Consider the following 19879-nt stretch of genomic DNA (forward strand, 5'->3'; position numbering starts at 1 on the left):
TTTCTTCAGGGATTTGGGAGAAGGAGGTGAGCAACATCACCGGTAGTAGCCAACAGGTACCTTCCACAGTTGGCTTTTCCCCATTCAAGCTGAACTGCTCAGAAAAGTGCCATATCATTTTTTCAGGAACTGGCTCTACAGAGTAAACAAATATACATATATATTTGCTTACTATAACATGGAGCTAGTAACAGACCTCCTTTGCCATTCCCAATACCCAATGTCTGTGTTCACGCAAAAGGCAATCCTACAAGAAAAGAGTTAACTTTCCAGTGGCCTTCTTTTTCTTGACAAGATACAGAAGGGCTTTTATGCTTGGCTGTTTCCCTTGTGGGAAACTTCCCATGACTTCGGATCTTTGTTTTGATTATGCATGCTGTTTCCAACCGTCAGAGATTACCTCTCTTTCCCCCTGAATTTCCCCGATTTTGCTCGAGTTTTCGAATTCGAGACAAAACAGGTCTATGAAAACGCGGGCAAAACACAGGGAAACACAGGGGGAGAGCAAGGTGACCTCTGATGGTCAAAAATGGCATGCATAATCAACACAAAGACCCTAAGTCGACAGAGGGTGACCACAAGGGAAACAGCCAAGCATAAAAGGCCAAGGACAAAACAGAATTTATGCACATCTGCAGGAAAGCGAAACCTATGTTCAGCAGGAAACAAAACCCATCAGCAAAACCTGCAATGAAGGATGCCTGATTTCCTGTGCCCCAGAAGTTCCTTATGTGTTACCTTGGAGGCAATGAAGTCCCCTCTTTTTCCTCTTAAGTAATTGGACAGATTTCCATACTTGCAGTATTCTACTATGACCATCAAAGGACCTGCAAAAATGACAGAAGAGAAATTTATAACACATTAACATATAAATAATTGCACAGGTTGTAAGGGTCAAAAGAGATGAAACGCCAGAGGATCTTCACAGCATTTTTGAAAGAGCATTTGCAATCCAGGGCTGCAATTCAGATCAAGGCCTTGAGTAGAAAGTGTGTGTGTGTGTGTGTGTGTGTGTGTGTGTGTGTATGTGTGAGGGGGTTATCCCTATCAGCCTACTAGGGTTGCCAAACTCCAAGTGGGGCCTGGAGATTTCCCAAAATTGCAACTGATCTCCAGACTGCAGGGCTGCATTGAAAATGGCTGCTTTGGAGGGTGGACTATCTGGAATCACATACCTACTGAGCTCCCCCACCTTCCCCAAACTTTGCCTTACCCAGGCTCCACTACTGAATCTCCCAGAATTGGAGCTGGCAACCCTAAGCCCCACACAATTCTGCTAATCACCACCTCCCCTCACCCTGCCTTTTTAAAAAACCACAGAGGGGTGCCTGCCTCTTTTTTTTATCTCAAGGGCTAATAACAGGACAAGGCCTCCAAGTTTTGATTACTGAAATCTTGTGGGGGGTAGAAGCGTTAAGCTCCCCCTCCCCTCCCTGCAATATCCTCGATCTGATTCAGAGCACACGTGGGCCAATCAGCTCTTGACAAGATAAAGGGAAGTCCGTGATCTCATCTAATTTTAGGCTTGCCAGGCCCCGCAGCTCCACCGGCGGGAGCTTTGCGGGGCTGTGGCAGATGTGTGTGTTGCGTGCACACGCCTGGCGCGGCACGCACACACACCACGTGCGACGCACCTACGTCACTTCCGGGTCTACCCGGAAGCGAAGCGGACGCTCTAGCGATCCTATCCAAAACTCTATGGTTTTCATAGTGTTTCAGACGAGGTTGTCAGAGCATCCGTGTTGCTTCTGGGTAAACCAGACAGTCAATGCATTTACCTGGGCTGAATAAAGACCTTGCATTCATGGCTCATTACCATTGCTGATTTCTCCACACCCATCTGTCCCCTGGACATCACAGACTCTTCTGCATACCACACCTAATCCCATCACACCTGCTATTCACATTTACATAACTGTTAACATTTACATACTAATGCTTTTCTGAATTCACTCTCCTCTACTTAAAGACAGATGGATTCACTTTCTAGCTGTATCTGAAGAAGTGAGCTGCGGCTCACGAAAGCTCATACCCTACCAGAAAATATTTTTGTTAGTCTTTAAGGTGCTACTGGACTCTTGCCCTTTTCTACTACTGCAGACAGACTAACGCGGCTACCCACTGTGAATATTCTTACCAATAAAGTGCTTATCTGTGGCAGGCCAAGGAAATATGGGTCAAGGAGTGTAATCCGAGTGTAATTTGGTTTGATTTGTACTATGGGGCTTCCCCCCCCTCCCCAAATGCACATCTTAACATCTATAAGTACAGGAAGGGCATTGCTGCAAAAACATTTGCTCTTCTGATCACAGACATAGGACAGTTTACTTCTTCCTTTATTTGGGGGCAAAGGAGGGCTCCATTTGCCATAATGGTTCCTGAAGTTGGAAGGAAGTGGGACACAATTTCAGGCATGCAAACAACTGCTTTTGTATTATAGTGAAAGTTGGAGGAGAATCAGGCATCTTCGGTTCTAAGCGGTCAGCCTGCACTTTACTGCTACTGTACAGGAAAGAAAGAAAGAGAGAAAGAATACCTTGGAAATGTATCTGGAGACGATTCAGTAGGATTCGACTGAATGTAAATTGCTGTTATTATCCATCATAAGCAGCTGGCCTTTCATATCTAGAAACACTCTTTCTTCTCGTGAAAGCTTCCATTTTATAGCTGCTTTTTATGTTTACAAAGAGGGGAGGGAGGGGAGCCAGACACTCCGCAAGGTGTGTGCTCATGTTTATTCACTGCATGTGGCCTGCAAGCAAGGCTACCAGGAGGACTATTTGGGCCCAGCTGGCAAGGAAGAAAAACACTTGGGATGTGATCAAGACCCCACAAGAACCTCTCTGAGCTGGCCTTGCCGTGGGTTCCCACGCACTGTTCTGCAGCCTTGCCTGTAACGGCTTCATCAGACTGGCAACAGGTGGTTTTTATACATCTTTCATACCACCTACTGCCTAAACCCTTTAACTTGAAGCCCTTTGCTCCTTTGCCAACAACTGTTATCACATTTAGGTCTTTTATGCAAGAACGTTTCCCCGTGGTCACCCCTGTTGACTGCATCAGGGCTTTATTTTGATTATGCAAGCCTTTTCCGTCAGTCAGAGGTCGGCTTGCTCTCCCTACACATTTTGCCCGTTTTTTCCGGATGCTATTTTAGCCACAATCTGGAAAATGTGGGCAAAATGCGTGAGGAAAGTGAGGCAACCTCTGATGGGCGGAAAAGGCATGCAGAATCAAAAGGAAGCCCCGAAGCAGTCGGTGGGGGTGACTGTGGGGAAACATCCCTGCCTTAGTCACACTACAGAAAAGGTGATCAAAATTAAGTCTAAATCAGAAAAAAAGAGGTTGACAGACTGAGTAATGAGCTATTTTATACCCAAGCAAGGGGAAGAAAAACACTGTAGGCAGGGGGAGTATGGTATTATTTATCATGAAAAGGCTGCAGTATGCTGCAAAATTGCTCCAGTACTGGGAAGAACAGAAGCTTCTACACCTTCATGTCCTCATTGGCTGTCAAAAATTGCAGCCTTGAACCATCTATTCCCACAACAGCTTTGCTCATCTGAGAAGGATCTTCCGTGGGTGCTGCCCTGCAAATGGGCAAGATTGACAACTGCCTGTACACATGCCTTGTAGAATGGTCAGTCTGAGGAGGCCAGGATGGCTCTCAAGCTTCTGTCAAAATTTGTAAAACTGGACTGTTCAGAAGGGCATTTTTAATGATCTCTGTCCTCTGAACAGCAGTTGTAATTCCAGGAAGACCTCCAGGCCCCACCTAGAGGCTGGAAACCTAGGTTGATGCACAGGCACAATGTTAAGTCAAGTGCCACCAAGTGCTTTCTTTCCGCTTCCAAGAGAAAGTATTGTGGTTTTTGAGTTCCCCAATCTAAGGAAGCACACTGCAGTATGTATGAGTGCTAACCACGGAGCCTCCGATACTCTGAGAAGGCATTCCAAGGCATCCTTGCAGAGGGAGAAGGCAGAAAGTTGTCGAAATGTTGTATCTGAATGCAGGATATGAATTTTTAGGAAGGTTTCTCAGATGTCACAAGGCAGGAGCAGACTCTGGGTTTAATGAGATCTTTTATCCTAGATCTTTGAAGCTCTAGGCTATTTTTCCCGGGCCTGCTGTCTATGACTTCAAAGGAGCCTTTAAACAAAACAAACACTGACGCTTGTTATGTCTCTGCAAATGCTGACAATGTTTTGTTTCAGAGGGGGCAGCAGATTGTGCTATATTGTATCTGCATAGCATCACGGATTCTTTTCCGGTTGGCATAAGGGAAAAGACGCTACATTCCCACCCCTTACAATCTACCCTTACTAGGTTATGAGAAACATCAGTGTCTCTGGGACGCCTGCAAAGGATGCTCTGGAGTGCACAGCTTTCCCAGTATTATTTCTTGTCTCGCAAGCATTTATGGAATGCGGGCTGGGACTAGGGTTGTCAGGCACCCACTGGCAACCAGCGGGGGAGAGGGGTGGGGTGTCTTACCAGGCGTGAAATGTTGCCAGCGCAATGACGTCACTTCCAGAAATGACATCATCATGTTGCTGACAACAAGGGAAATGCTCTGGTACTTGGGCAAAAACTCTATGATAGAAGCTGTTTTTGCCCAAATACCAGAGTGTCTCCCTCGTTATTGGTGCTGTGATGACGCCACTTCCGGAAGTGTTGTCATCAACAACATCGGGGCCTGGGCCTCATTTTATGCCTGGTAAGCCTGCCACCGGCCGGCTGAATGATACTGGGGGAAGGGGCCCAAATCAGGGGATCCCCTGCCCCGGCAGGGGTCTGGCAACCCTAGCTGGGGCACTGAAATAGCCCTGAGCGAAGTGGCCCCCACAGTGCTGGCAGTGCCGTGGGGTCTGCTTGGCTCAGCCCTGGGCCGCTGCAACCATGGCAATGAGCCAACAAAGCATAAGAAAAGCCATGCTGGATCAGACCAAGGCCCATCAAGTCCAGCAGTCCGTTCACACAGTGGCCAACCAGGTGCCTCTAGGAAGCCCCCAAACAAGACAACTGCAGCGGCATTGTCCTGCCTGTGTTCCACAGCACCTAATAGAATAGGCCTGCTCCTCTGATCCTGGAGAGAACAGGTATGCATCATGACTAGCATCCATTTTGACGAGTAGCCATGGATAGCCCTCTCCTCCATGAACATGTCCACTCCCCTTTTAAAGCCTTCCAAGCAGCCATTTGTCTCAACCTGATCCCTGCAGCTTGTGGTGCCACAGGGTAGCAGCCTGCCAAGACCTTCTAGGGACAATCCGTCCCATGTATAATCCTGTCCAACCTATGCATAGTGAACACTGAGGACCACTCATTGCACTCCAGATAGGGTTGCCAATCTCCAGGTGAGGCCTGGGGGTCTCCTGGAATGACAACCAATCTCTAGACTACAGAGGTCAGTTTCCCTGGAAAAAAATGGATGCTTTGGAGGATAGACTGAATACCCTGCTGAGGTCTCTTCTCAGGCTCCACTCCCAAAATCTCCAGGTATTTCCCAACCCTAAGTTGGCAACCCTAGCTCCAGAGCTTGAGCTATGCCATACATGGAAGAGGGCATAGATTATTTTTCTGCTAATCCAGATGGTAAGACTAAACCGAATGGGCTTAAGATACAGGAGGGTAGATTTTGATTGAACATTAGGAAAAACCTCCTTATGGAAAGAGTGGTAATGGAACCAGTTACCTTGGGCTGTGTGGGTTCTCCCTCTGTGGAGGTCTTGACATAGAAAGTGGACAGCACTTAGCTGGGATGCTCCTACATTGAGGAGTTTGGACTAGATGGCCTTTATGAACTCTTCTAAATGTAGGACTCTGTGACAAAATGAGGTGGCAGAATTCTGGACTGTCCCACATCAGAATCCAAAAGGAAAACTGAAACTTTGAGTTCTCACCTACATAAAAAATCCCATCTGCATGCAGAAAACTAGAAGTACAAGGAGAAACGCTTAGGGCAGTACTCTCCTTGATGAGCTAATTTACTGCATGCATAGAGCTTTTCGTGTGGGGAAAAGTAGAAGGCACATGGCCTGCCCTTGCAGTCTGCAGCCCTGAATCATCCCACTTAAGTTTACTGCCTTGTTCTGTATAGAGTGGTGGAAAGTGTTGCCAAGTCGCTGCCAAACCCCGTAAGGTTTTCAAGGCAAGAGATGTTCAGAGGTGGTTTGCCATTGCCTGCCTCTGTGGAGCAACCATGGACTTCCTTGGTGGTCTGATCCTACTTATCTTCCAAGATATGATGAGATCAGCCTAGCCAATGTCTTTAATTGAGGATTCAGGACCAGAGAGAACTGTTATTTCTGTTTGGCAAACTGCTAAAATACAATCAAATTCTGAAGATGATGTTTTAAACAGACCAACAAATACAACAGATCTGAATAACGAGCAGCCGCTCACCTCCCGGCTTAGTACAAGCTCCCAACAAGTTGACCACATTGAGGTGGTGTCCAATATGGATGAGGATCTTCAGTTCAGACATCAGAGCTTTGCATTCGTTGGTCGTTGCACACTCTGCTTGAGATAAATGGGACAAAGCTACTTTTACACAACAGGACCTTGTCAAAGTGGAAGACAACATCCTGTTTACACTTGGAAGGGAGGAAAAGCATCACCATAAAGAAAGGCACAAAAGACCATCTGGATCCCCTTTTGGTAAATTTGCGTTTCCATCTTCTAATCAAATATGGGATGTCTCCACCCACAGCGTCTTGACCTTCACAACACCATGGATGGAGTCTCCCTTCCTTCCTCGACAGCTGAGGTCTGGCAGAACCCTTTCCATCCACATCTCCCACTGCAGGCTGAAGAAGCCACAGCTAATCTCTGAGTGCTGCTAACAATACAGAAACAATGCATCAGTCTGTAGACATGGACTATATTTTCCCCAGGATTTCTCCAGAAATATCTAGATGGGTGATGAAGTGCGGTGCCGGGTGTTCCATATTCCAAAAGCACGAAGGATAAAATATCGCAACTGGCCCTAGGGAGGGGAACCTGAAAATGCCATCAGCCAGAGCCCAGAGTGACCAGTCTAAATGGGCCTGGGAAGGAAATGGTCCCCTACCCTCCTAAGGAGATGGGCACTCAGGAAAGGAGGCAGAGAGGAGGCTGGCCAAAGTCCATGCTAGGATCTAGGAGAAGATTTGGCATTGTGAAGCAAAAGAGACACCAAAGTCACGTGGCAAGAAGGAAAAGGGAGGAATCAATTCAGTCACTTGCAGAGTTAGAGCAAACGCATTTGTGACACCAACCAAACAATAAAAAATGGCAATCCATGCAATCAGCATGCCAGTAAAAGCCTTTTAGAAGTACCATCTGCCCCAAGTAGCTACACTGCATAGGGACTGCATTTCTTCCTTTTAATCATGACAAGCCAGTTACCCTTAATTTGCTCCCCTGGCATCTTTCCTTTTCACGCCCTTGAACTCCTCTCCATCTGGAAGTCCAAGATCAAAGGTTTATATCCAGTTTCAGACTATTAAATTCCATTGTGTCACATAATCTCTTTCCCTCCTAACCCCAGAGATGGAGAGGCTGTCACTCTGTCTCTGCTAGGAATACGAGGCGTAATTAGTGGCTGAGGACAGAGCCCATTGTTATTCCCTACACATTGATATATACACTATGCAGCTGACTTAATTGCTCCCATATGGCAAAACCTCTGTTCTCTGCATATGATGAATCTGAAATTACACATTAAAACCAACATGGAATTGCCAGCTAAAATGGTAGCCCCGGGTCTATTTCTTTCTTCCCCTTTTAAAAAATGTGGAGTCCAATTTCCTTGAAATCTGCATGCCATCACATTGTGCATCTCCCACTCCCTGTCAGTAACTTATGTGGAATAGAGGTAGGAAAATGCACACCAGAATGATCAGAAATGGACCATATTTCTGAGAGAGTGAAGATCCACCTTTACTTAGCCCTCAGTGTTGCAGAACATGTTTTGAGAGGAACCTTTGGAGTCTCAGAGGAGTGTACCTTTAAGCATTTTAACGGCAACTGTTTTGCAGGTTGAAGATTTATCTATGCCAAAAGCAGACGCTTCCACCACCTTCCCAAAAGCACCATGACCCAGAGTTTTACCTAGAGAGGCAAAAGGAAAGAGTGAGCCAGAGACAACTGACAACCGTTTGCATCAGACATAAGTCGGGCTGTGTGCTGTATGTGTAAAAAAGATTCTGCAACAAGGAAAATTGCTTTCTGTGCCTTCTATAAATTATACAAAACACATCTGCATATTGATTCTGTTTTTGGCATAATATTTTCCACTGGGTTTGCGTTTTTGCATAATGTATTCTTCTTTTGCTATTCATGGGCAGCAGCCTGGAGTTATGCAGGGCACTCCCATACAGTTTAAAGGGTATCTTTGCAACTTGCAGAGTCTGAATCCTTCCCCCAAGTACTGCAGTCTGTGGCTATTCTGCATTTGCATGTAATTGCAGCATGCACACAGCCCTGGATATAAGAGAGACATGCATTTTGTTTGCTGAGCAAAGAGAGCAAAACATCAGAGCCTTGGTCACATGCATCAGAGACAGGCAGTTCATAACAGGCTTGTATCACATGCTGAAACATATGCATAAACTGAACAGAACTTATGAACATATGTGGTGATACAAGGTTTTTAAAAATGACATCAAAGACAGCAGACACTGCAGGAAACATAAAGATTTCAGGCTAAGAGTGTGGATGTTCCAGAATGACGATTGTATTCAGAACCTTGACAAATTTGACAAAAAACAATCCACCAGGCTGCCCACTGACCCGGGTCACAAGCATTGGCTGCTACAGTTTTCTCATTCATGGAAAGAATTCTGCTTTAATCCACTCAATGCCCACTGCCAAGTAAATCTGAACTGAGACAGGAGGCGCTGTGTGCGGAGAATGATCTAAAACACCACATATCATGGGGTGGGCTTTGTAGTGGTTGACCAGAATATGGAGAAGAATGCTTCTCTGTCATCACCTGGAGTAAAATGAACATGCAGGTAAATTTTTAAGAAAGGCTAAACAATCAGGAAGTTTCCAAAGGAAGTTTAATCTCACTCACTGGCATTTTTTTCAAAACAAAAGAGCCAGACCGATATAGAGAACCAATCATGTACTGCAGACTGCGGGGCTGGATGTATCCTGAAATTCCACAGTTAGTGCAAGAATGTACTGTTTTCACAAGAAATCAGTAAGGAGGAACTGAGGGCACCGTCTTGCTGTTCCCTTCTGCAAAAGACAGGGGCTGGATCTGAAGATGCTTCAGGGGATTTTCAATCCCCATGTCAGGAGTTTAAGGGCAATGATGCAATGTCCTGCTATGCTGATCCCATCCCATTTCCCATCAAGGCACTGAGTTGGGAATCAATGAACTGTACAGTATGTCTACAAGATAGGGTTGCCAACTGCCCACGTATGGTGGGCAATCTACCACCCATCACTGCTGTTGCCCGCCAACTCTCAGCTGGTCGGTGGGCGGAAGTAGGTGGGGGAAGAGAGGGGGAGTGACCAGCGTCATCTACGTGATGGCATCACTTACAGTGTAACTGGAACTGCCAGCGTGAGGCTTTCCCTGACTTTTCCTGTTCCTATCTTAAGTTTACAACGAGCTGGTTTCGCTCCCCCCGCCCTTTGCTTTGCCTTCACGGCTTTCCTGACACCCCAGCCTGTGAGCTTTCTTTGCCGTACTCTGCCCGGTGTCCCAGGTTTCTCAGGCAGCTTTCCTTCCCGGCTGCTTTCCTCCGCGGTTTCTCGCGAGTAGCACCACTCGCTACTCGCGGGTAGCACTACTCGAAACCTCACACTGACACTTCCGGTTACACTGTAAGTGACATCATCACGTAGATGACGCTGGTTGCCGCCCCCAACCCCACCTCCCTAAATCTCCCGCCGGTTGCAAGATGGGACCTGGCAACCCTACTGCAAGACTGTTATCCTTGTGGCAGGAAGTTGGGAGTTAACAGGACGCTTAATCAGGGGTTTCTCAGTGAGAAGATCAGCAATGGCGCCTGAGACACCCATCACCACTGTTCTTCCACTACAGCATCCAGAAACAAGAGAGTTAGGAGGGTCTTCTAGGAGAATAGGGTTGCCAGCCCACTGCTGGGGATAGGGGATACCCTGATTTGTGCCCCCTCCATCTGGTGCTGTTCAGCCAGCCTGCAAGGGTCTTACCAGTCGCAAACTGAGGCCTAGGCCTTGATGCCGTCGGCATGTTGATGTCACTTCTGGAAGTGACATCATCATGTCACAAGAATGTGGGAGATGCTCTGGTACTTGGGTAAAAACAAAGAGTTTTTCTCCCATGTCCTTCCAGAAGTGATGTCAACATAGGCTTGTCAATTGCCCAGTGGGTGGGCAAAAACCAATCCACCAGGCTGCCCACTGACACTCACATCGCACATCTCCAGCCATGCCCCAGCAAAGCTCCTGCTGGTGGAGCACAAGGACCTGGCAACCTTACGTCAATGTGCCAAAGACGTCAATGCCTAGGCCTCAATTTGCACCCACACCCACCCCAGTTGCCAGGGGGTACCTGGCAACCCTATAGAAGAAAGGGCTGTGGAGGAGCACATGTTTTGCATGCAACAGGTCCCAGATTCAGCCCCTAGTGCAGGAGTCCCCAACCTGGCACCTAGGGTTGCTAGGTCTCTCTTTGTCACAGGCGGGAGGTTTTTGTGGTGGAGCCTGAGAAGGGTGGCCTTTGGGGAGAGGAGGGACTTCAGTGCCATACAGTCCAATTGCCAAAGCAGCCATTTTCTTCAGGTGAACTTGTCTCTATCGGCTGGAGATCTGTTGTAATAGCAGGAGATCTCAAGCTAGTACCTGGAGGTTGGCAAACCCACTGGCACCCGTGGTTGCCATGGCACCCACCAACACTTTCCTGGCACCCACCTAGTGTTTTTAGAAACTGGGTGGAGCCAGGAGGGACTTTTGTCCAGCAGCACTTTTGAGTGGCCACTGGAGATCTGATTGGCTGTGTGGATTTTTAAAGGACACCTGCTTCGGCAGCAACTGCCACCGCAACACAAGGATCTTCACTGCGTGACTGAAGGTATGCAAGAAAATACTTTTAAACAGTATTTTCATTTTAAAAGGCATCCTCTTAAGCAGAGCTTCTGCCTGAAATGTCGAAGAGTTACTATTAGCGTTATGCATCACCTCACTCCCTGACAGTCTGTGGGGGGGGGCTCCATCAAGTCTCCTGCAGCAGCCATTTGGGAGTGGAGTCGACCTCCCGTGGCAGCCATCTGGTGGTTGTGCTCATCACCCCGTGTCAGGATTCCAAAGGTACCCATGGGCTCTAAAAAGCTGGAATCCCCTGCGATAGTGTCTCCAATTGAAGGATCTTGGGTAACAGGCAGTAAAAAAAATCTGCCTGCCTGAGACCCTGAAAAATCACTGCCACTGAGAGAGAACCATCTTGAGTGAGATGGGCCACTCTCCATAACGCAGCTTCACATATTCATTTGGTGCCCTCTCAGTTCACAGAGGACAGCAATAAGGCCCAAAAAGTCTGGACCAGGCCTGCGTAGCGTTTCCAACCTCCAGGTGGTCGCTGGGGATCTCCTGCTATTACAACTGATCTCCAGGCGACAGAGATCAGTTCCCCTGCAGAAAATGGCCACTTTGGAAGGTGGACTTTATGGCATTATACCCCACTAAAGCCCCTTCCTTCCTCAAACCCCACCCTGCTCAGTCTCTCCCCCGAAAATCTCCAGGTATTTCCCCACCCGGAGCTGGCAACCCTAGGTCTGACTGAGCTTTGTGTATGCTTTGGAGTTTGCTGTAGGATCCTTTTGCAATGCACAGAGTAGCTGATGCAGGAACGGTTCCGTCTGCATGCATGAAGGTTGAAAACCACTTCACCAGAACATCAACCTGGTCAAAAAGTCCCAAAACTACTGTTGCCAACCGCCAGGTGCCAGCTGGAGATCTCCTGCTATTACAACTGATCTCCAGCCGATAGAGATCAGTTCATCTGGAGAAAATGGCCGCTTTGGCAATTGGACTCTGTGGCATTGAAGTCCCTCCCCTCCCCAAACCCTAGCCTCCTCAGGCTCACCCCAAAAACCTCCTGCTGGCGGCGAAGAGGCACCTGGCATCCCCACCCAAAACGTTCACCACGATGCCACCACAACTGATGCAAGGATGTGTCTCACTTACCCAGGCGCAACCTGTCTCTGGGGAATTCCCATTTGCTGCTATCATATGGGAGGCGCTCACATTGTTCATCCAGAGGCATCTCCTCAGGATCCATTATGATGGACAGGTACCCTGTTTTAATATCTGTGGCATCAGGCTGCAAGGGGGGAGGGAAGAAACTTTGTTAACAGATTTAAAACTGTGAGACCCCAAAGAACAGAGCAATTTTCTCCTGGGGAACTGATCTCTGTAGTCTGGAGATCAGTTGTAATTCTGGGAAATCTCCAGGCTCCATCGGAGCCCATATCAGTACCTGCCCGTATCCTGCCCATATCAGTAGCCACCCATATCAGTACCTGTATGTTTCTCCTGTGGCCAGGAAAACAGCATGGAAAGTTTAAAAGCCCTTCCAGCGTACCATGGATCCAGTCTGAATTGGGCACCCATGTGCCTAATTTTAAAGTGCAATCTCATATTTGCCACTTTCACACATGGAAGGAATAATTTGAATAATGAGGGGTTATGGTCAGAGACAGTGGTTTGGGCTGGCAAGAGACCTGCTTTCCTACTTATTAACTTCCCCCTGGAACTAAAGAAGCTCTTGGAACCATTGCAGAGAGGCCTAAAAGTAAATGAGCCACAGAAATGAGATGGGCTTAGTTGGCCAAGCCAAGGTCTTAAGAAACCCACAGAGTTGTTTACTCATGATAATAACACACAAGCTATGGAGGGATTTCTTTTTTTAGCTTCATAATATGTTAACTGTACCAAAAGGTGAAGAAGACTTGGGAGAGGGACATGAATGTGTAACAATGCAAAGCTAAACAGAGTCACACCCTTCTAAAACCACTTAAATCAATGGGCTTAGGAGGATGAAATTCTGTTTAGGATTGCACCATTACTTTTTAAACTAGCACAGGCTGGATCACATTGGTTTTTATCACGTTCAGATACATAGTTCATATATGCAATCCCTCTTGAAGGCAAAGGTAAAACACTGATGTCATTCGAGTGTAATTGGATGGCACTCACAATAATTTTTTAGCTATTCTGTTAGAGTGGTTGAGTCAAGACTACTTACCTATTTTTCTGTTCATTTTTTTTGTCTCAAAAAGTACCTGCTTTTTTGGAAATTTCTGACACACATTATGAACATATTCGTACAATTTTAATGCTGTTAGGTACCCTTTTACTCTGGACTGTTAGTCTTAGTCTGATAACTGGCCCTAGTAATTCTTCTAAAATGGGATATCTACACATAAACAGGCATGCTAGATACAGATGAACCTGTTTATAAAAATCTGACACCAACTGGAATTTTTCAGAGACAGTTGTGTATATAGTTAACTGTATACTTTAGCCCCATTGAGTTCAACAAGGATTAAATTAATTTATCCCTCTGGGATGTATTAATTTAAATGTTATGTAATAGTTTGAGAGGCCTTTAACTGCCTTTTAAGGGGGAAAACCTGTTAAGAAATGAAGTCTACAAAAATGTCTATTCTTTGTTCCAAGTTTTTCTAGGTACTAGAAGATTGTTGAGCTCTAATAAAAAATAAGACTAGTTACTTGTGGGAATTAATACCAGTTACTTGTCATTTCATGGGAGAAACTACGCAGATCTTCAGAAAGCCTATATCCCCGTTATGCCATGAACGTAGTTGGTAAATTACTGAAATGTGCAGAATCCCTTCACAAACCACTTTGAGGGTGACTGGAAACACACTTGATGGAGAAAGTGTGAATCCATCATTTTAAAAAATGTCTGAGATTACAGAGTAAAGCTGATGTGCCATAAGGAAAAACTGAAGGATTTGGGAATGTTCTTTCTGGAGAAGAGGAGGTTGTGGTGGAACATGATGGCTCTCTTTAATTATTTGAAAAACAGTCACTTAGAGACGGAAGGGAGCTGTTTATGTTGGCAGTAGAGAATAGGACTCACAATAATGGGTTTAAATTATGCAGTGGAATCAGCTTCCTAGGGAGGTGGTGAGCTCTCCCTCTCTGGCAGTCTTCAAGCAGTGGCTGGATAAACACTTGTCAGGGATACTCTAGGCTGATCCCGCATTGAGCAGATGACCTGTATGACCCCTTCCAGCTATAAGATTCTATGATTCTTTCCTAATCCTAATGTTGGATCAACTTCAGATTTAAGATATGAAGCCAAGCCCTACAGCAGTAATGACTAATGGGTTGCCAAGGGGTCCTTCCAAAAATGTCTTCAGGTTCTACAAAATAAAATTTCCATACTTTGATGTCATGACTCAAATGTGCATTTTTTAAGCAGTGCTGCATCTGAGCATGTGCTTCATTACAGCAAGACCTGTACTGTTAGACAGGGATGACTGTATTAAGAAGATGATAACTCTCACCTCAGACTGTTATGAGGAGAAACAAGAGGTTCCCCATGTCCACCCAAGTCCTTCCTATTCTAAACAACCTCCGTGCCCATTTTTAACATGATGGTGATCCTCTTACTTTTCTCAGCTTCCGTATAAAGAGGGTCAGGAGGAGCCAGAAGAGTGTGGCTGCTAAACCGGTGCAAACCAAAATGATGACTTCGATGTTGGATTTCTCCTCAGAGCCTGCAATGAAAGACGTGATTAGATTTCAGCCCAATGCTTTTGCGCTGAGAGCCAAGCTGGGTTCTGCAGTCCACACATCACACATCTAATCAGGACCAGGGGAGTCAGCCACAACAGTCTGTGAAAAGGCACTCAGTAGAAAAAAGAGCTCACTTACACAGAACCCGCTATGTCTAATCCAAGAGACCAGTTCTAGACTAAGGCCTTTCATATATGGCTGTTTCCCTCAGGATCACCCCTCTGGCAACTTCAGGACTTTGTTTTGATTATGCATGCTGTTCCCGACTGTTAGAGGCCGCCTCGCTCGCTCGCTGCATTTCTGCATGTTTTGCCTGCGTTTTCAGGAACCTGTTCTATCTCAAATTTGAAAAGAGGGCAAAATGCAGAGAAACACAGGGGGAGAGAGAGGCGACCTCTGACAACTGGAAATGGCATGCATAATCAAAATAAAGACCCGAAGTCGTTGGAGGGGTGATCGCGAGGGAAACAGCCAGGCATAAAAGGCCTAAGACACTCCCATCAGGGGTCAAAGCAAAGAACACCTATGGATTGGAAATCCATGAGAGTAAAAAAGAAATCTTTATACAGCACCTAGTACTTTTAGGTGCCATGGAAATCAAATATGAAGATATACCATTGGCCTTTTGAAGATGACTTTTCCACCATATGCCATCAGTTTTAGCTGTTACGGATCATATCCTGTCACTTTCCCCCTGCACATCATATGCTGTTGTGTGAAGAAAAGATTTCCTCACACCAAGCTCTAAATAGTACTTTTAGATCTCCCTCTCTACCCCCACAGCTAAAGTTGGCATTGAAATTTTGTGACAGAAAGTTTGAACGTCCATCAAAATGGAGGAGAAGAAGAACTGAAGCAGCCACCACAATAACAACGTTTTGAAAACTTTCCTGACATGGGTGTGTCAGGCAAAGAGGTCCATATATCCCTAAGCTTCACCAGAGGCAAAATTTCAAGGTGACCCTCAAAGTCCTTGCTTGGGCAAAACTTCTGATGAATTTTGAGGGAAGCACAAAGAGTTTTGATAATACTAGTAAAAATAATTTGTATGGAGTCTCTCCTATTAGGAGAGAGTATGGGTTTGGAATGACCATTTCCTTTCCCCAAAAATCCTCAGCCCCTAACAGGAACCTTCTGTTCCCTAAATATGCTGATCCCAGAAGCTACAGCTTTTTCCTTGGATCATGTCCTACAATTTCAGAGGGTAAGAAGTATTTGTTGGATGCAGCAAAACTAGACAGGAACCTTGAAGACTAACAACATTTTATTTCACCATACGCTTTTGTGGCCACTGGAGCCCACTGGGAACAATGGTATGAATGAATGAATGTTTATTAATACAGCACAAGCCAGACAACATATATATGTACTCTTATAAAATACAAAATTGTAAGCCACCTGTCAACCTTATTGTATCAATTAAAATTCCTTGCATGGTGGGAAGTTAAAAAGTTAATACTCCATAAAGGGAACAATGGTGTTCAATCCTGTACCTCAAAGATGATGTGAGAAGCCCAAGGCCACATGGAAAGAGCTGCAGGCCTCACATTACCTGGACTGTACTGGAAGAAACTGCCCAACGATGGCTTCCTCACCATCAGCATATTGTAAGATGGGGGTCCCATGTATTTCTCTTCTTCCATTGGTAATGCTTTCTGAATTATCCCCATGACTAGTTCCACAAATCCCATCAGGAGTCGAATGTTAGTTACGATGGTGGGTATCTCATTCCATGCACACAACCCAAAAGATTTCAAAGTAATTGGTGTAGGATGCCGAAAAGAAAAGGAAGAGGGAAAGGGAAAAGGAAAAGAAAAGGTGGTTTTCTCTACCTTTAAGGAGTCTCAAAGCAGATTACAATCTCCCTACAACAGGCACCTTGTGAGGCAGGTGGGGCTGAGAGACGTTCTGCGAAAACTGTGACTAGCCCAAGGTTACCCAGCAGGCTTCATGTGGAGGAGTGAGGAATTGAGCCTGGCTCTCCAGATTGGAGTCTGCCACTCTTAATTACTACACCATGCTGGCACAAGGGAAAGAGAAAAGAAAAGACAAGGGAAAATAAAAGGGCAAGGGCAAGAAAAGAAAAGGCTGTGAAAGGTTTTGCTCTGTCCATGTAGATAAGCCCTGGCTGTTCTCAGCCTGCCCTTTTTAAGGGCCTTTGGATTTGCAACCATTTTGTCCTCCTGATCAAGGGTCTTCAGAAGGTCGAGGTCTTTGGAGCTCATAAAAATGGAAGAGGCATCACATATTTTTGCAAAGAGCAGAATGAGCTGGGAGGTTTAGCATTCTTCCAGGGTACTGGCAAGGAAAAGCCTATCCTATTCCTATCAATAGGAATCCCAAAGACATGTCTGTACTGCAGAAATGGTTCACTCGGAAACGCAGACAGACGCTTATGTTAATTTGTACTACACCTAACCTTTTCCGTGTCTTTTAAAATATATACAGGATATATTTAGAATATTTTCAACCAGCTGTCTAATCAAATGCTTGTGTTTCTCCCTAGCCTCCCCCTCACCTTGGATCCTGATAAATGCCCTGGCGCTGTCTTGGCCCATTTCGTTGACTGCTTTGCACTCATAGTGACCCTCATCGTCCTTCTTCACTCGCTCAATCACCAGGGTGTTGTTCTCCATGGAAATCCCTGAGGAAAGGATTGAAAGTCAATTTAATGCAGACTGCCATGTTTGCGAGGAATCGAAGTTTCCAAAATGTAATTGGTAGCAGGGTTCCCAATTACTGACTTTGCCTCAGCTATTGTTATTATTTTAATTTTATTTATTTAAAACATTTATCTCTTGCAGAGGGCTTTAAGGGCTTGAGTCTAAATTTTATAAACTAAAACAACACGCATATAACAATAAATGGTGGTTAACAAGCCAGGCATATTCTGGAGAGAGGTTCAGCTTTAAACTCTTCTGGCCCTATTAACTGTAATCTACTGTAAGAGCACAGACTGGCCAAATGAAAAGCATTCATCTTATTCTATCTATAAAATGCCACCAGCAGGTTCCTGGAGCCTCAGTTTGTCTTGGGGCTATGAAAGGAATGGGAGAGAGGGTGTAACACTCCAACCTCTACTCAGGGTTCTTCTTTGAAGCCGGGATCTCAGTGTCACTATAAACATTTTAAAGGAGGGAATTGTATCATTCCAAAGGTCATGTCTTTTCTTCTTCCTTTCCCTTTCCTTCTTTGCTCCTATGATCCATAGGTCCTGAGCAATTATTTCTTAGCGGAAAATATGATGGAGAGATATTTGGCCACGGCCAATGTTATATTTGGAGCTCTATCCATCAGCAAAAAGGGGACTATTTTGTCTCTTGTTATGGGGGCAGGAATTCTCACCAATATGGGGGTAAAAGAGGGAACATTCCATCATCTTATGAGATAATGTGTCAATTTTCTTTGAATTGCATGGGCAAAGTCTGTCAGAATATGGTAGATTTCTCTTCTTCCGTTTAATACTGCTGAGGGTGCTGCATTTAAACGGGCAAGCATAAAGGCTCTTCGGAAGGAAGGGACATCTTTTCTTCTTCAATATGGTAGTAACTTTTTTTAAAGTGTAAGACCCAAACATGCCACCTATCCAGGAGCAAACAGTTTAGGAGACCCAGGCTCACCTGAAGCAGGGGTGATAGCATAGCCATTCTTCAGCCAAGCAATTGTGGGTTTCGGAGTTCCATTCACTTTGCACTCCAGAACGATCGTCCCACTGATATTCACCTCTAAGTCTGTAAAGTTCTCCATAATGCGAGGTGCTGTCTTCACTGCAAACAAAAAGCAAGAAGCACCCTTAAAGACATATCTTCCAACAGCCTACATTTTCACCCACATCGCAAACATTTTTTTTTCTGAAATCACGGGAAGCAAAATAAAACCCAAACAAAACCCATTAAAAAAAAAAAAAACAGCCAGGAAAAGAGGTATAAATATTGCATCAGGAAAAAAAATAGCATAACCTGAAGATTAGTGCACTTAATTACAGAAATCCAATCAAATGGGAAATGGTTTTCTAAAGTATGTACTCCATCAGGCTTCCAACAGTGAGATGAAAGCAAATCTCCAAAAACACTGCTTTTAAAAGAATGCAAAGGAAAGCTGCTAGTCCTCATGGATGCCAAGAACAGATTGGCGCATGTCTGTAGAGGATGCTAAACGCTTGTGCATTTCCTCCATTCCACAAATGCAGCCCCCAAGCCACTTTCAGTGGATGCTTTGAACAGTCCTTGGCCATGGCCGGCTCTGGCCATTTGACTCTCCCCCATCCTTGCCACCCCTGCAAAAGTGCTCAGGACCTGAATTTCAAGGATGTGCCGGGTTTTCCAGCCCTTCTGGGAGATTCAATCTCCCTATCCCAAACCTGAGACCCTGGAATGAATCCTCTTCTGGAAGCCTGACTGAGAGCTGAGTAGGACTCTTGCATGCACAGTAAACCACACCAATAAAAGCATTCAGCCAGGGATGTCGAACTCAATTGTTGCAAGGGCCAGATATGACATAAATGTCACTTGGTTGGGCCGGGCTGAGCCATGACTTGCCAGCCCAGACTGAGAGTGGGGTGGTGGTGGCAGCTGGCTTGCGGGCCGGATAAGAGCTCTCAAGGGGCTGGAGCCAGCCCTCAGGCCTTATGTTTGACACCCCTGCATTAGGCTTTATTGAAAGGAATATTAAAAGGTTCAGGTACAAATATAAGGCAAGTGAGTAGGTGCAATAAGATAAAAACGTCTAACTCCTAGAGTACACTCACATACATGAAGGTAGATAGACTGGTATAAGGGAAGCATCAAAAGGACAGCGCTGGCAATATGGTTCTGATCCTTTGCTGTGCATGATGATTCTAAGGACCCATCACAAGTGTTCTCTCTTTGTGTTCTTTCTCTCTTTGTTCATACTATTTTTATAAGAACTAGCTCCCCTACCCAATTTGACCTAGCTGTGATCAAATACTATTGACCTGTTTGTTTGATTTATCCGAGTGTGATCATCTCTTGACACTGAGCAGCAGTGTCAAGGGCGTGGGGAAGGACAACAGGGGGCTCCTCTCCCATCCTCATGCCACCACAAGCGGCTTCTTGTCCCTGACCTTTGCTCAAAATGGTGGCAGTGATGACGAGTGGTTAAACAGGTAGC

The 19879-nt window shown here is 45.5% G+C and overlaps 1 protein-coding gene across 1 annotated transcript in view; it reads right to left on the reverse strand.

The window, feature by feature from the left end:
- LOC130486469 (vascular endothelial growth factor receptor kdr-like) overlaps positions 1 to 19879 on the reverse strand; it is a 194306-nt gene that overhangs the window by 58673 nt on the left and 115754 nt on the right. Inside the window, exons 14-20 of the mRNA XM_056859739.1 lie at positions 18370 to 18516; positions 17268 to 17393; positions 14624 to 14730; positions 12167 to 12302; positions 7991 to 8095; positions 6407 to 6523; positions 739 to 827 (exon numbers count right to left, since the gene is read on the reverse strand). Coding sequence (XP_056715717.1) covers positions 739 to 827; positions 6407 to 6523; positions 7991 to 8095; positions 12167 to 12302; positions 14624 to 14730; positions 17268 to 17393; positions 18370 to 18516 — 827 coding nt within the window. The remainder of the gene's footprint in view (positions 1 to 738; positions 828 to 6406; positions 6524 to 7990; positions 8096 to 12166; positions 12303 to 14623; positions 14731 to 17267; positions 17394 to 18369; positions 18517 to 19879) is intronic.

The sequence above is a fragment of the Euleptes europaea genome, chromosome 13 (assembly GCF_029931775.1).
Source record: "Euleptes europaea isolate rEulEur1 chromosome 13, rEulEur1.hap1, whole genome shotgun sequence".
Classification (NCBI taxonomy): Eukaryota; Metazoa; Chordata; class Lepidosauria; order Squamata; family Sphaerodactylidae; genus Euleptes; species Euleptes europaea.